Source organism: Impatiens glandulifera, chromosome 1 (assembly GCF_907164915.1).
Source record: "Impatiens glandulifera chromosome 1, dImpGla2.1, whole genome shotgun sequence".
NCBI lineage: Eukaryota > Viridiplantae > Streptophyta > Magnoliopsida > Ericales > Balsaminaceae > Impatiens > Impatiens glandulifera.
The window spans coordinates 35308584-35326184 of record NC_061862.1 but is presented as its reverse complement, the minus strand read 5'-3'; the positions used below and the strand labels follow the sequence as shown (position 1 = coordinate 35326184).

General features: G+C 32.4%; 1 protein-coding gene across 2 annotated transcripts; it reads right to left on the bottom strand.

The window, feature by feature from the left end:
- Positions 1–1635: 1635 nt before the first annotated feature.
- LOC124921976 (phospholipid-transporting ATPase 3-like) lies at positions 1636–12075 on the bottom strand. 2 transcript variants are annotated; one of them, XM_047462686.1, is made up of 26 exons: positions 11691–12075; positions 11196–11261; positions 10961–11022; positions 9150–9231; positions 8902–9012; positions 8651–8728; positions 8439–8535; positions 7627–7733; positions 7317–7382; positions 6973–7094; positions 6798–6885; positions 6514–6591; positions 6314–6430; positions 6082–6231; positions 5910–6014; positions 4828–4970; positions 4636–4737; positions 4490–4553; positions 4191–4403; positions 3919–4084; positions 3518–3597; positions 3192–3431; positions 2899–3120; positions 2297–2818; positions 2099–2202; positions 1636–2005 (listed from the first exon to the last, which is right to left on the bottom strand). In XM_047462686.1, exons 1-26 carry the CDS (start codon positions 11880–11882, stop codon positions 1714–1716), a joined length of 3669 nt encoding a protein of 1222 aa, XP_047318642.1. In that variant the 5' UTR covers positions 11883–12075; the 3' UTR covers positions 1636–1713. The 2 variants fall into 2 exon arrangements, with proteins under 2 accessions (XP_047318642.1, XP_047318643.1); XM_047462687.1 differs by having other exon boundaries at positions 1637–2005; positions 10961–11017; positions 11691–11758.
- Positions 12076–17601: the final 5526 nt, after the last annotated feature.

Genomic DNA, 17601 nt, shown 5'->3' with positions numbered 1-17601 from the left:
CGCATTGCTACCCGAGCATAGAGCTTCAATTCAACTTGTAGTGACTTGAGAAGCTCATCATTTAGATCTTTCTTGTATGGAAGCTGTTGATGACATATTTTTAGTAGCTCAAAAACACCATATTCCATCAATGGACATGCATTAAAGTTGACTGAACAATATTAGCTATGAGTTCAAAAACATACTGCCAAAAAAACATAATTTTGTCGTGGTTATTCAAATTTCAATGTGTCTGTAATTAATAATTTAAGGCACAAGACAACAATCACTTGTCTTCTAGAAGATTATTATCACCATTACAACATCGTCCAACAACAAAGATTGGAGTCTAAATGAGCTTTAAGAGCGAATCAGATTACAAAATTTTATTTTCAGCAAGAATGCAATCTTTATGAAATTCTTGAATTATCTTGATAATAGACCTATGGGTTGTAAGGTCTTCTTTGCTCGGTTGTGGCGAGCTCCTCTTTGTCAAGATACAAGAGTCCATCAAACTGAGTATAAACAAGGATAAACTGCTATCCCTAGTATCTTCTTCTGCAAAAGCAAGGATAAGCTCCTCCGGTTGATCATGAGATTAACTTTCTAATCTTCATACTGGACTTTCAACTTAGGTTAAAGAAGAAGAAATTGATAAGAATGAAGAGAGATAAAATAGAAGATGAAAAATGGAAAGTATGCTAGAGATTTTTTTTAGAGTAATGATAAAGAACGGGAATTTGGTATCATAAATAGTGTCGGGAATGATGTGGTAACATGTGATTGGACTTGGAAAAATAGTATTTATCTATTTTATTAGATTTAAGTTGAATCACGTGTTCACATATCATTTTCGACACCATTCATGACACCAAATAATTCTCTATTATTAGTCTTTTTGTATATGTAAGATTAAATAAAGAAAAAAAAATTAACACCTAATATTATCAATTACAATATTATACACTGACTTTGGGGTATAATTTATGAGTAATGATAGAGAACGGGAAATATATTGACAAGAAAGTGTAGGGAAATGTGTCATCCCTTGATGGATTAAAAATCTAAAAACTCTCTCTCCTATTAGATTTTCAATTCAATAAGGGATGACACATCATTCCTTATACTTTCATGTCAATATATTTTCTGCTCTCTATCATTACTCATAATTTATACAGATTATAAATACAATATTATAATATTATAGCTACAACCAAACCGAGACATATGATATATATGAATGACAATGAAATATATTTTGAAAAAAAATAAATGGTGTATCATATATTCATGTTTTTTATAATTATTTTTATAAAATTATATAAATAATTTTTTTAATGATATATTAAAATTTTATATTATTTAAAAAAATAAACATAAAACTTTTTTAAAATAAGAATAATAAATAAATATATTAATTATATATTTAATTGAGTTTATTATTAAAGTATCATAAAAAAATCTGTCTGTTATCTATTTTTTATATAAATATAGTTGATTTTATTCTTAAATCAAAATACTTGAAAAAAATTTGGTGTGTTATTTAAAATGATTTATTTATTAATTAGTTAATTACAAGATTCAATTAATTAAAATAAATAAAATATTTTTTTTAAGAATAAATCATATGATTACAAAAATAAAAGGGAATATACCTAGTCTAAAAGAATGAACTATATATATATATATATATTCAAGTAAAATTAGATGTATTAAAAAAAGAAGTGAATTTCATCATTTCTTTCTCTTTCCTTTCATGCTGGCTCTCCTAGCAACATCCCATGCTTTGAGAGGTGCAAAGACTCCAGCTTGCGATGCGAAGAAGGATTCGTATCCCGGCGAATCAAACGCAAAACCCGTATGTTTAGACCCTTCTCGTGGAAGCTGTGCCATCGCGAACTTCCGAGCATCTTCCGGCGATAGCTGGTTTCCGATCTCCACCAGCCCCACTCCACTACTCTCCGGCTCGTCAACGTGCATTTCCTGAACTATCTGGTAATCGTAAGGGAAGAACCATCTTTGAACCCTACACAAATCAATCAATCAATCAAATCAAATCTATATTTTACTTCAAGAAACAATCCACCACATTCTGTCATCATCATCATCATCATCTTACGCTAGATAAATGAAGTCTGAGAGCAGAGCAGCAACAGGAACCAGAACAAGGGTTACGTAGAAGTATCCAGTGCTCATCAAGACAAACATTACTGAGTAAATACCCTGATTAATATGTGATTCAGTCAGAAGAAACATGCATGGGAAAATGGATTATTTGAAAATTTGAAAACCAACAAATCAAAAAGAGAGATTTTACCTTGTCGACATACAATGCAGAGTATATAAAGATAAATGTATACCAAGCAAGGAGGCTTCCTCCAACACTAATGTGATGCCACTTTGTGATCGTATTACACATCAGAAGAAGCCGTAGGTTGACTGTCACAAGCAAACAATTGAAGGCCAATGTACTCACATCCCACAACCCAAACATCTTTCCATTTGAATCCACACTGGTCGAACTCGATATCGATACAAATTTAAATATCACCAACGACTGGTATATTGAAAACAGAGTCATCCCCATCACGACTCTCCATTTGAAGAAGGTGTTCCTTATTCCTTCCTTGTACAATTGAGGGTACCTCTTGGAAATACATGCACTCACATCCTTGTCGAAAAGTCCGAGGACTAGAACTGGAACTGATGTAAAGATCACATTGAATAAAGACTGGGACCAATCATCATAAAATCTCTGACCAGAATACCCAGTTTGGAAGGTGAACCAAAATTGGATCAGTGTCAAAGTCAGATTCTTGTAGAAGAAATATGTAACCACCTGTAGTAGAAAGATATTTGAAGCACAGAATTTTCTGGTAAAATGCAGTTTCTATGAAAAATAAAAGAGGAAAGAAAGACCTTGCATATTCTAATATACGACCATCGTCCGTGGACAAGCAACAAATCTGTCAGAAAACGGAACTGAGCAATTGCAAAATCGCTAGCCATCACTGCTTGCATTCCTTCTTGACCGCTTATTCCGACACCAACATGAGCAGCTTGAATCATACTAACATCATTGGCACCATCACCGATGCTAAGTGTTATTTTCCGTGCACCTTTCTTGATTAGACTAGTTACCTTCAAACAGAAACACAAGTTATGGATTATAATTTTTGTTTTCTTTCACACCGACGAAAACAAAAACAAACCTGTGCTTTCTGCAGAGGAGACACTCGGCAGCAGACAACTGAATTACAGTTCAAGCTCAAGTTGAGTAGAGTTACTCGTAAAGTAGGGTCCAAAGCATACATCAAACACTTTCCATCTATTACAAACGCTAATTTTACTTCTGGAGAAGTTTGAAGAGAATGCATTGCTTCATTGTACGAGTCCAATAGCTGTTGTTTCACAGTATCTTTCATATGGCGTGCAATCTCCACTTGGTCGCCCTATAATAGATCACAATTAAAGCCACTCTGAAATTAACCTGGTATACCCAAATGCAATATTATTATTCAAAGAAACATCTGCTTACTCTGCTTTCAACTTCTGTTATATCATCAGTTTCTGAACTAATGACAAACTGTTTCATATTATTGTCGATCAATCTGCATGCTGTAAAACAAATGACATGGGAAAAAAGATATATAAGGAGAAAATAAAAAGAAAAGTACATGTTCAGGTTCCATTTAACTCTTAAATGATGGCTTTTGAGACTTGGGGATTGCAGTTGTTTGATGTGTTTTTTTAATCTCTTTTTTTCATCAAATTAACAACTAAAATACCAAAACACTCCTAATATATTTTTTTATAATATTTTAAAAACTAAAAACATTTTGGTCATTTTACCCCAATAAACCAAAAAACAATATTTGTTTTGAGAAAAAACTGTTTTTTTTTTTTTTTTGGCAAACAAGTTATTGAGCAATCACTTGCCATAAGCTATGTTTATTGCAGTTTCCAGTTTGTCTCCTGTCAGCACCCAAATCTTGATTCCAGCCATTGCAAGAGTCTCTATACATGAGGGTACTCCTTCTTGAAGCTTGTCTTCTATAGCGGTGCATCCAATCAAAATGAGATCTTTCTCTATCAGTTCTGAAACCTGCAGAACATTTCCCCCAGAGTATTGAGTTAATATGATAACTCAAAAAAAAAAACCAACTTGTACAACCAAGAACTTCATCCAGAAGAGTCAAAACATAAATGACCTCATCCAATTTCCTCTCACGGTCACGAAGAGAAGATTTAGCATGAATAAATTTCTCGTTCCAACTTTCATACATATCAGAACTCAGGTCTCTATAGGCCAGACAAAGTGTACGCAGTCCAGCAGCTCCAAATTGCCCCAAATGCAGAAATGATGTTTTCTTGATTTCATTGTTTCCAGCTGCTAACCTTTCATAGATTACTGTATCAGCTCCCTGCATGGGACAGACCACAAACTCTTCAGTCTATTTCAGCCAACCGATTGCATAAAATGAAAAAAAAAAAGTGATGGCACTAGTACCTTGCAGTAAAGCACAAGTCTTCCATCTCGGTAACGACAAACAACAGATTGCCTTTTCCTTGTGCTGAAGTAATAACACGAGGAATGTAAATGCAATGAAGTATCATAAAAAATAATAAACATACAAGTGAAAGGAAAACAATAACCTGTTGAACTCAAGTACATTTAGAATCTCATAGGGAACATCCTCAACATTTCCCATCTTATCAACATGTGATTCACGAACATAGATTAGAGTAGGGGTACGCCTGAGAAAATAATTTGTTTCACATGATATGATAGATAAACAATATGTAAATGTCTAGAAGGTAAGTAAATTACTAATAAGTACCGCAGACCTGTAAAAGAAGAAACCGAAGTTCTTTGCAGCAGCAACCAAGGCAGCTTCATCAGGAGAAGCAGCTTGATAATGAATTTTTTCAGGTGATTCCTCACCTTCAGGCAGCACAGTATGACATATGGCGAGGCATCTAAAAAATTCCTTTAATTAAGAAAAGAAAGAGAAGGAAATTATCAAGGGTTCAGAGCCCCACATTTTAAGTTAGAAAAAAGTTACAAGAAGTCTAGGAAAGAACTAATATCAATTTCTGGGGATGGTGGCTGGTCAATTATTTTGGTTTTTTATTTTACATCTAATCAACATTTATTAGTTAATTTTTGGAGTGAATGGGAAAGGTAGAAATATAAATGATTATGAATTACACATCGGAAAACAAGTATGGCAAATGTAAGAGCTTTCTTAAAACGAATTGAAACTTAATTACTTAGATATATATTACACTCTTAAGATTTCAGCATAATTCAAATGGTATAAAAGAATAAATTATTTTTTTTTTGAAAGATGTCAACTTTTATTAAAAAGAACGCAAGATGCGTTCAAACATTACAAATGATATAAAAGAATAGTGTTAAAACATTACAAATGATATAAAAGAATAGTGTTATAACAAATAATAGTATTTAACAACAAAATTTACACGTGACTCTGTATAGCTGAGGTAGAAACTAGTTGAAAAGGAAAACATACTTGAGGAGGAAGATGATTGCCACTAGCAAATGTAACAAAAAAACTCGAGATTATAACTTTTATATCATGAAGAAACACACATAATATCATTGATAATAAGCGGGGGGCCATGACTGTGGGGTGTCATGCTAGTTCTCCTTTATTTCCCAAAAAAATAATATCATTGATAAGAAATACTATCACCAAATATAGATTTACTTAATCCTAATGAATCTAACCAAACCAAGCTAATAAATTCGTATACCACTTTGATATTTCCCATAAGAATAAGCAGATAATAATTAACAAAAACAAAATTATGGCCACTCATTTTCCATAAAACAATTGGAAAATATTGATCAATTGACAAGATATGCAGTAAAAGATCTATGACAACTAGTCAAACTGTTTTACCTTGCACATATCAGGATTAGGCTCATTCCTCCAAGAACCCCGCATAAGTCTATCATCATCAAAGTTGAAACCCTTCTCACGTTTTGCAGTTGTTGATTTATTACCCTGCCAAATAAATTAATAGGTTCAACAGTGTTTGTAGTGATGCATCAAATCATGTAATTTAAAACACCTGCTTAAGTTTGAAACCACTGCGCTGAGCTACACCCATCTCAATTTCAGTCATACCAGTTCCATACACCTCACCAGCAATTGAACACTTAAAGAACTCCATCAAATTTCTTGTTAATGTTCCAGTTTTATCAGAGAAAATATATTCCACCTGGGAAAATATGCAAAGAGTAAAATTATTTTTAAGAACAATATTAGAGAACTGAATCAAAAGAAGAAGAATATAACTTTACTTGACCAAGTTCCTCATTCAAGTTGGATGTCCGTGCCAATGCAGGGGTGTTTGAGTCAACATGATACATATGCAGATCATTATTTATGTATTTAGTGGACTGAAAGAATTTTATTCCCTGTGAAAAAGAAAAGAAGCAAGTCCCTATAATGTCAAATCTACCTGTAAATAAGAAATACAAGAAAACAGATTAATAATTACCTCAATTGAGACATAAAGGGAAATTGGGATGATAGGTGAGTACAATGTGATAAGGGTAAGAATATTCAGCAAAGCAACCTGTCCAGGCAAAAAACAATATTATAACACAAGATTATTCTCATCAATTTGCTTTGGTGGTTGATTTCAGATCATGTGTTCAAGACTAAGTATAGACATTGTTTGTATGGTTAGAAGTCAAGTTCACAACATTAATACAAACTTTAACATTTCAAGAAAATTAAATACAAGAGTATGTATCCTTTTTAGGAGTAAGCAATTATTACCACCAATCTATTGTTAGGGTCAAATTCTGGACGTATATCTGGATCCCAAAGCCCAAAATAGTAGAACTTCTCGTCCAGAAATATACCACTGCATAAGGTCATGAAGCATAACGAACACCATCAAACATACAAATATGCAACAAACTGAGCGGTGAACAAACTAGATATCCTTTACCTGCCTATAGCTCCAACAAGGCACATGCTGAACAAAACACAGAATAGGGCCAGTATAAGTTTGTCAAGTTTTCTCTCCATTGTACTTCTTTTGGAAGGAACATTCATGGAATTCATCATAACCTTCAAACCAAACACAACCAGCTAATTAGTCAAGCTGACCAAGACACTAGTTAGAGTGATAAAAGAAAACTTCGAAAAAAAAATTGTAAAGCAAATTTTGGTGGAAACTCTCAATTTCATGCATAGGTAGTTATCCGAACATGATAATTTCATCCAAACCAAGACAACCCCCAATTTTTTTCAGAAATGTCTAAAAATTTAACCATTTACATAATGTAGCACCTTTGTTTCATGTCCAGTAAAAACAACAGCACCAACAATGTATTCAGTATTCCTGAGGCTGCATCCCTGAAACAGCAGACCCAACGTTTGAATACATACATCGGATTCCCCATTGAAGGTGAAATCTAAATGAGAAAAAAAAAATGCCATAAAGCATAACATGATTTAAGGAATATTTCTTTTGAAAACTACAAGCCACTTATAGATGACATTATTCATTGCAATACCATCCATGAGCCACAAGGTAAAATGAGAAAAACTAGAATAAAAACATAACTAGTTGTCAGAAGGAATCCAAATGCAGTCATACTCGTAGTAGAATTTGGTTCGGAGAAAGTGGTAAAGTTTGCTTGTCGACTATCAGATTGCCAGTAAAAGTGTACAGTGAGTTGTTTGGTTGTTCACATTGTATTTCACCTGAAATTGATTTGAGCAAATAATCAGCCAAGCATGAAAGATCCTAATGACATCTGAAAATGACTGAAAAAATGAAAACAATTCTATTAGTGTTACAACATAATATGTATCACAAGTGTTTTATTCACAAAACTGAACCTTTTCTTTTTTTCGAGAAAAATATGTAAATTTTGTATGCTTATACCATCTTGCCATTTGGGTCAATCTAGGTCAGCACCTATTCTACCATTTTACAGCATGTTATCATTCAAATAATCAAAACTTACATAGTTACTTCAATCAATTGTCAAAGGTATTAGGCACAGAATGACTTTAGCCTAGAAGATAAAGTCAACCCTTTGTTTGTTTGTTTGTTTGTCTTTAGAAAATGCACCCTGAGTAACGTGTAAAATACTATGATCATTTAACTTCAATAAGATCAGTTAAAGTGCCTGGTGTAAGAAGATGCATGCAATTCAAAAAAATATGAAAAGTCATAGCACCACGGAGAGTATTATAAGTAAAAATTAGCATAACTAAGACCAGCTGACAGCTTACAATTATGAAAGCACTGCACTACATGAAAAGAAGCAATTAAGCAATACAATAAGCTCCAAAATAATTTCCAAAACAACTTTGTTATTCAGCCTCTCGAGCAAAGCACCCCACAGAAGGTATTTTTAAAATATCATCAATTCCAATGACACGAGCTAACTAAAGAAAAACCTTTGAATTCAGAGGCTTTCTCAGGAGTTACAAAATCCCAAGTCTTCTCCAAAGCCTTTCTAATTTTTAAATTTGTTTCACCATCCAAATTTGCAGTCTGCCAAAAGAGGAAAAATTAGCAAATGGAAAAGCAAAAGAAGCAGAATGGTAGAATGAAGTTCCCAAATTATCTTGACACCTCTATATTGATTTGGAGTGAAAAGAATGCAAACCTCTATATAGCATACACCATCAGCATTGGTACTAGCAAGGAAAAGCAGGTCTGCAGGAAAGAAGCCATCCGCCTTAGTCTGCAGACACAATCATCGATTTCATGTAAATACAATAAAAAAAATGAAGCACAGTCATTGGTAGAGCCTAGTGAAATTTATATTAATAATGTTTTGGGGGAAGTTAGAATAACAACAAATAGAGAACACTGGAAGAATTAAAATATTGATAACCTCATTCTACAAATACTTACTTTCACAATGTCTCCAACCTGAAGATTTTTCCAAGCAGTATTCTGCCATTTTCGGCCATTCAACACCTCTACAGAAGTGTTATTTATAATCTTGTCATTTTGTAAACGTTTCTGCAACACAATAATAAAATAAAATAGATTTTAGTATTGTAAATGCTTGCATAACAAATTTTCCACAAAAAACAAGATATGCAAACTGAAAGCTCATGTAAACTGAAAGCTAAAGATGAATTAAGAAGCATACTCACCCAGTCTTCCCAAGCCTCCTTAAGAAGGGAGGCAAAAAGTACCATACTAAGTGGCACAATATTAGTTATTGGAGACACGGGACTGCATGAAATAAAACTACTTAGTTAGCAGATGCTTCCAAGAAAATAGGCTGTTAATAAACTGTAATAATAATAATAAAAAAAAATGGAGATATAAAATAATATATGTTATTTTATAAAAAGTGTGTGGTCCACTATGTATTAAATGGGCCTAGGGGCATGTGTGACACTTGGCATTACTTCTTTATGACTTTCTAAAAACCTTTTACGGGAGTGTGGGAGTGGGAGTGAAGAGAAAATCTAGATTTGGTTTGGCTTAGGACAAAGAAGCACTAACAAGGTATATAAATTTCATTCTTTTCTTAGTCTTAATTAAGCTATATTATCTTATGTTAATGATAGGTGATTAAAGAGGACTAAGAATACTTTAGGAAATCTGAGATAAGGAAGCATTGATATGTATTGATAAAGGAATATATGTTTAGTGTTGGGGCATTGTTTAGGAGAGGCGAATGGATGAAGAAATTATAAAATAGGGTTAGCACTTAGGAAATGTGAAGATATATGATGATATGACTTAGATTAAACATAAATGCTAAGAATAGTTGAGGACGTTGTAGATTTAAGATTGTATAAGAAATTAAGAACTATATCTGAAGAAAAATATGAATGTTTGAAATGATTGAAATAGTGAAAGATATTTGAGAATAATTTATATGAAACATGAATGCTTGAGGAAGTTGAAGATATTGGAGACATTTGATGATATGAGTTATTCAAAATATGTATGTTAAGATTATTTGAAGACATTTGAAATAGTCAATTGCATGACTATATGTGAAGAATTTATTTATTATTATGTATATGTGGTTGTGCTGAAATGATTTGAATTTGAAGGGCATTGCGCCGTTATGCTAACATTGGAATCTTTAAGGGCTTAGGCCATTATGCTAACATTTGAACTTTAAAGGCTTATGTCATTACGCTAACATTTGAATCCTAAGGGCTTTGCCATTATGCTAACTTAAGGGCGTTGAGCCATCATGCTAACATATGGATCATTAGGAGTTTTATGTTGTTAAGCTAACAAATGAATAAGTATGAATCTTGTACTGTTAAGTTAAAGTAAACTTTCAGAATAAAGTTAATTTCATAGAATTAACTTTGAATCATAATTCATGATAAATTGTGTTTATGTGTATGTTGTTAAAGAAAATGGAGAAAAGAGGATTTCTATTTGAGTTTTAGAGTAGAACTGTGAATTCATCATAAGCAAAAGTTAACAAAAACAAAGAGGGGTCTGTCACACAGATGGTCATAAAATTGCAAGAGTACCAGCAAATATAAAAATAAAAAGGCTTGATGAGAAAGTTATATGTCTTGTCTGATACATAATTTAAAAGAACTAAACAATTTATAGAGTTGGATCCAGATGAGAAACAAGCAATAGATTTATCAATCTGCCTACAGCTAAGTTTGATTTCAGATCATAATCTCATCTAGTGGATCCAGAATTTTTGTATCCAGGTGTTGCCAAATGGGGCAATTATCAGCCTGTATAATTCAAAGATCATGGACCCATATAAAAAGCATACTTGGAACAGATGGTGCAATAATTGAATTCATTAATATATGCAATCTACACATTAATCTTGTGCATGATATGGAACTGGCCATTCACCTAGGTGAAGCACATTGAGTACACCTTTTTTTTTCTACAAGCAATATTCCCACCACAGCTATGCTGAAACTTAAAACAAAACCATAACCATTTTATGTCATCAACGTACCTGACTGGTGTGAAGGACAATATGGAGATCGTAAGAAAGTAGAGGTTAGCCACCCGCCTGAACTGTCAGCATGAATATGGAAATGAACTATGTTCAGAAAGATAAAGGGAACATTGACAACTGAAGTTGATAATGTCAACACAAAATGGATCAAAATGAATGACTTTCCTTCCAAAACAACAGTTACAACTAAAATCAAATCAGATTATTTAAGGGTGCAAAAAAACTAATTCACCTGCTCAAACAAGCCCTTGGGTAAAAATGTTAGTATATTGTACTTGGTAGTTGATATAGAATTCCCCTGAAAAAGCAAACAGATTCTTACCAAACTATTTTACATATCAATAGAAACAATGGTAGATAATGTATAAACAAAAATGCAATTGTTTAAAATGCACAATGTAGCAGCTTTGAAATTTGCTACTATAAATTAAGAAGCTATTTCTACCAAGGGTGTCAACTATGGGTCTAGCTGAACTTTATCAACAGCAGACACATATTAATCACTTACAGGTAGGCATATCTAGACTAAGAATCATCAGGAATCCTTACAAACTGATAACATTTAACAAATTTCTTTAAATTAATCTGCATTTGGCAGCCTTTTGGATGATCAATTTCCATATTCTACCATTCATTCCATCAGAACATTGAACTACCTGAAATTGACCCACAATAACAGATTTCTTCGCCTTACCCTAGCAAGCAAAAAGGTTTAAGAGGTGCGGACCTTGAATCTGACAATGGCATTGGCTTCCCGATCATTACAGTAGATGGTTCGGTGGCCAGGCGCCTGAGGCTGAACACGACCCAGGGTAATCGTTCGAGAAGGGTGACGGTCGACTAAAGGACGAACAACGGAACCTCGCTCTCGCCCTCCTGAGTTGGACCTCGATCCCGTTATCGCCTCCCATGCCTTCATGTTATCTCCAATTGAAGATGAAATCAAACAGCATGTGATTGTTGATCTTCTTCTTCTTATTATTCGTAATTTTGGAGAGAACCCAAATGCTGTGTAGATTGTAAGCTTGAAGATTTCGGTTTTAAGAGGCCTTCAGTTGTACAACTAATCATCGATTAGTATTATAAAACCGCGTTTAATCAATCTGCGTTCTTGATTGAAAATGAGAGAGAAAGAGATATCTAGAGAGAGAGAGAGAGAGAGATATGTCAGTTTCTCTTTGAGTTATACGAGCTTTCTTGGACAATGTTAAAATTTCAGTTATTCAATCTTTTTTGGTAGTTACTCATTTATTATTTTTGATTTTTTTTTTTATGAAAAATTGAAAATAAATAATATTTTAATTTAAAAATGTCAGATTTATTAAATTAGTTATTGGGTAGTTGAGATTTTTAAAACTTTTTATTATTAAAGTTATACCAAGGAATTTTATTTAAAACTTTTTATTTTATTATCTATATTTTCTATATTAAATTAATTAAATATAATAATTTTATATTATTAATTAAAAAGAATAATTTAGTTTAAGGTTATAGAACAAATTTAGATTCTAACTTCTTAGTGTTAATTAAATGCTATAATTAGTACATATGTTATGTTTAAGGTTAAAATCTTGGTAGTGCACTATTTTTTTTTTAGGGATCGCTTAACTGGTCTTACTTAGTATTTCTCATATGAATTTGCTTGATGGCCTAGGTACTGGATATCATGAGATGAAATATCCCTCTAACACAAGAACAATAACAATACCAAACAATTGTAAAAACGAAAGAAAATAACTAAAAACTCAAACACAAGATTTATAGTGGTTCGGCCAAAATAGGTGTCTACATCCATTTTCGAAGCACAAAAGACTCTCAACTTTATTATCAAGATTGTTATATGAGTATTACAATAATTTTCTCATAATGAAAGCTCACACACAACTCACAAGGAAGCAATGCTCTCAAGGCAAAAACTTGTCTTTCTAAAGTGTCCGACTGCACCTTTAAATAAGCCTCAATCATGTCAATATCAATATCTTGTCCAAAACTCTCAAAGAGCTTCCAAAATATTCTTACCATATTTTCTAATTGTATTTTCATAACAAAAAATTTAATTTAATTATATGATAATCTTATTTCCTAATATCAAGATTATACACCAAAAATATAGTTTCCTTTTGTTAAATATATCATTTTCTTGTACCAAAATTGTGTATCATGAATATACCATATTTATAATATTGCAAATCCATTCTCAACACTCCACCTTAATTTACAAGTTATCTCCCTCTTGTCTTCCATCATTTTGCTTTGTCAACAAACAAAGTCTTCATAGCTCCTAAATCTAAGAACTGTCAACATATCATCAACATTGTCACATTCTTGATAACAACTTCTTTTTTTTTATCGATTATGCTCCTCTTGATGTACAACCCCACATCGAACTTTAGCGTGAAAACCCCTTTGACAAGAGTAAAAGCCACGGGACCCTTAAGTCACTTAAATTATTCACTATATCACATATAATGGGTTACACAATATTTTTGCAAATTAAGATTTATAATCTAACGAATTACATAAACTTTTAAAAACATCATCAACAAAGATGGTACATACATATAAAATGTATCTTCACCAATGGTAGAAATACATAAACCTAGGTAGTTGAAAAAAATGTTTTTTTTCTTCCTAACTCATGCATTCGTCTTGATTTGTCTTCCTCTCTTTGTCTTGTTCTTATCTCTGAAATTTACAATCTCACAGATTACATAAATGCTTAAGAACAACATCACCGTGAAAGATGGTACATACATATAAAATGTATTTTCACAAATTGTGGAAATACCTAATCATAAATATATAGAGAGTGAAGAGAAAATAGTTGAAGAAACATATATATTTTTCGTAACACCTCCATTCGTCTTGATTCACCCCTCTCTCTCTTCTTCATTATTCAAAATTAGATATCTATTAAAACCTGAGACACCCAAAACAAACTTTCATCGCTTATTTCCTCAAAATAAGATACTAATCGAAAGCCGAGAAAACTGAAGATGAACTTCCATTGTCTATTTCTTCAAAATCATATATCTATCGAAACCAAGGACACCCAAGACGAACATCCATCGTCTACTTCCTCAAAATAAGATATTGGTAAAAGCTGAGAAGACTCAAGACGAACTTTCATTGTCTACTTTTTCAAAATCAGATATATGTCTAAAACCGATGACACCCTAGACAAACATTCATCGTCTACTTTCTCAAAGTTAGATACTGATCGAAAGCGAGAAGACTCAATACGAACTTCCATCGTCTACTTCATAACAAATAATTAGGTATCTAGCGACACATCTTTACTTAAGCTCAAGATCTAGAAAAAACATTTGTCACCCATCTTGAATTGAATTTTGCACACTCAATCAACTTGAACCGCATACTTCTTCTTGAACAAATTAACTTGCAATCTATAGTTTTTTTAGTAATGTTAAAACAACTAGCAATTCAAAGATATCCTTTCAAGATTCATTAACTATCTTCAATTGTTTTCACCATGCTTCATAGTTTCTTCGAAAGAAATAACGAATGTCTTTCCATTTGAATTGATCGAACCTCTCATTTAGCCTCTTTTTCATGACTAGGAATTACATTTAAGGTCACATTCATCTTCTCGTATTAGATGACAATTCAATGATCTTATTTGCCTTTGAATTGACTGAGACTCTCATCTAGTCCCTTTTTCATGACTATGAATCACATTCAAGATCTCAATTCTCTTCTTAATAAGATGATAAATCAATCATCTCATTAATCTTAACTATGATCCATAATTAAGATAGAACAAATTAAGTACCCAAATTATCACATTTGAATTGACCGAGCCTCTCATCTAGCCCTTTTTTATTATTAGGAATCTCACTCAAGGTCTTATTCATCTTCTCACAATAAAAGATAATGCAATAATTTCTTCTCGATTCGTTTGAGAGTTGTTTCATGATGTCTCCACCTAAACTTATAAGTGTCTTCCATTAGTCTTCCTCTTCTTGGTCTTTCATTCATATTGCGTGTTAACTAGAAATATCTCAATCCTTAATCACCCGCTAACTCATTGCAATCTTGTAATTTGGCCCGAAGGATTGCCTTGTCAACATGTCGACAATATTGTCATCAATAATGCCTTTTTGATAAGATTTGTTGTGTACCATTCTTTCTTTCATCCATGGACAAGGATACCTTTTTGATAATGTGCGTTTTTAATGACATATCTCCAAATCGAGTTATGATTCCTCTTGAATCACTACTTGTATCTTCATTGTGTCATTTGTGTGCGCTTTAACTTTTAACCAAACTTTATACCCTGTGACATTTTTTGAAAATGCAATAAAAAAATTATGTGCTGTTGAATCTAGCTTTCCTTGCATTACCATGAGTTAAAGTTCTTATACTAAGAACTCTTTTCTTACCTAAAATTTGTAAGCTTTTGAGCCAAGCCTCAAGTGTCAGAACTTTGATGCATATTGAGTGATATATCGGAGATAATAACTTACTCACCAGCAATGGTCAATCTCTTGCCTTCCAAGCTTAAACTTTTCGAGTATGCTTCTTTAGTTTTAGGCAGTCTTTTTTGAAGTGTCATTCATCTTAACACCTGTAGCACTTTACATTTTCTTTAGTCTTCAACATAGACTAGAACTTTTACTGCTCTACCTTCTTTCTCATAATGTTTTTTACATCTTGCAAATATGTCTTCTCCATTGTCTTCTTGTCTACAATTTGTCCTCTTGGTTTGTTCATTGACATCAAATAATTCGTACTTCTTCCACCCCAAACTTGGAAGTTATTCATACCAACAAGAACTACAACTTGGACATCTATTGTAAACCTCCTTAGAACTTGTCAAGAACCCTTCAAGGGTCATCCAACCTCTTCGGCTTCCTCTCCTCCCGAACAACCTCGCTCTAATACCACTTGTTGGGATACTAGTAGATGAAGTATCCCTCAATGCAAGAACAATAGAAACACCGAAAAAATGCGGAAACGAAAGAAAACAACTAAAGAACGCAAACACAAGTTTTATAATGGTTCAGCCAAAACAGGTTTACATCCACTTTCAAAGTACAAAAGGCTCTCAACTTTATTATCAATATTCTTATAAGAGTATTATAATGATTCTCTCATAATGAAAACTCACACACAACTCACAAGAAAGCAATTCTCTCAAAACAAAGACTTGACTTTTAAAAGTGTTTGACTACACCTTTAAAGAAGTCTCAATCATGTCAATATCAATATCTTGTCCAAAACACTCAAAGAGTTTCCAAAATATATTCTTAACATATTTCTTAATTGTATTTCCATAACAAAAAAAAATATAATTTCCTTTTGTGATAATTATATTTTCTAATATCAAGATTATACACCAAAAGATATAGTTTCCTTTTGTTGAATATATCATTTCCTTTTACCCAAATTGTGTACCATGAATATATCATATTTGTAATATTGTAAATTCATTTTCAACACCGCTTACCTATGAAACAATATCATAACCAACGGCAACTCCCTCATCCGAACGTGAAGGCGTATTCCCACAAGCGAGAAGAATTGGTTAATCCGTCAAAATTGGAACATCGCTTATGAGAAACTCGCCCTCACCACTAATTTCATTGTACTTTAATTCTCATTCTCATTTGTCATTTGTTATATCTCTTTTTTCATTTTTGTCCTTTCATTCAGTCTGTTTTTACTCCGATTTTCTTTAAACTCATGTTACTCCTTTGCCCCTTTGTGGCTTTTTATTTAATTGACGCTTTATCGTCTTTCACAAAAAAATCCATTCTCAACACTAGGTTCAAACTTTATAGTTTGAGATTCATATTTTTTTTTAATTAAAAATAACTAGCATGACACCTCACAACAATCCCCCCGTTTCCATTCGAAACGCTTTCAGATGAAATTGAACTGTAACCTCTTGATTTTTTAAGTCGACTCTTACTACCGGACTACTCTAAGTAAAAAAAAATAATTTGCAAAAGAAGCTATTAAGGAAGACAAAATAGCCTAATCATAAGTTGAGAATGATCGAATGTTCACATTATGCATGACCATGAACATGTCATCCAAATGGACTTTAGCTCATGGGAGGATTGAGACAACTATTATTACTTTAAAAAATTATAATAAATAGATTTTGATAAGCAATAATTTTTGCTTTTTGAATTAAGCTTAAGTCCAGCATGAATTAGTCATTTTAGTCAATCATTTTTTAGTTGTATCCTTTTAATTTTGTTTAATGTGATTAACTAATGACATATATAATGAATGTTTGGATGTTCAATCATAGTTATTATCTTGCATTTACTATGGAATCATAAAAGTATACATATTATCCAACTGAAAAATTGAATTAAAGCACTCATAATCTCAATATGGAAGTAGGACTTTCACTAGAACAACTTCAATTAAAGCAATTAATTTGAAATGTAATGAACTAATGATAATCTAACTAAAATGCATAGAAAAGTTAAAGCCTAGTACTAAGTGAGAACTATTTCAAAAGTTAATCATTATGGTCATTTTTTTTTTGGGTAAAATTACTCATCATATGAAAATGACACTAGTTACTTTTCACTTTTTTTTATTTACCTTAAATAACATTTGAACAATTAAATAATAATATTCCGATTATTAATAAAGAC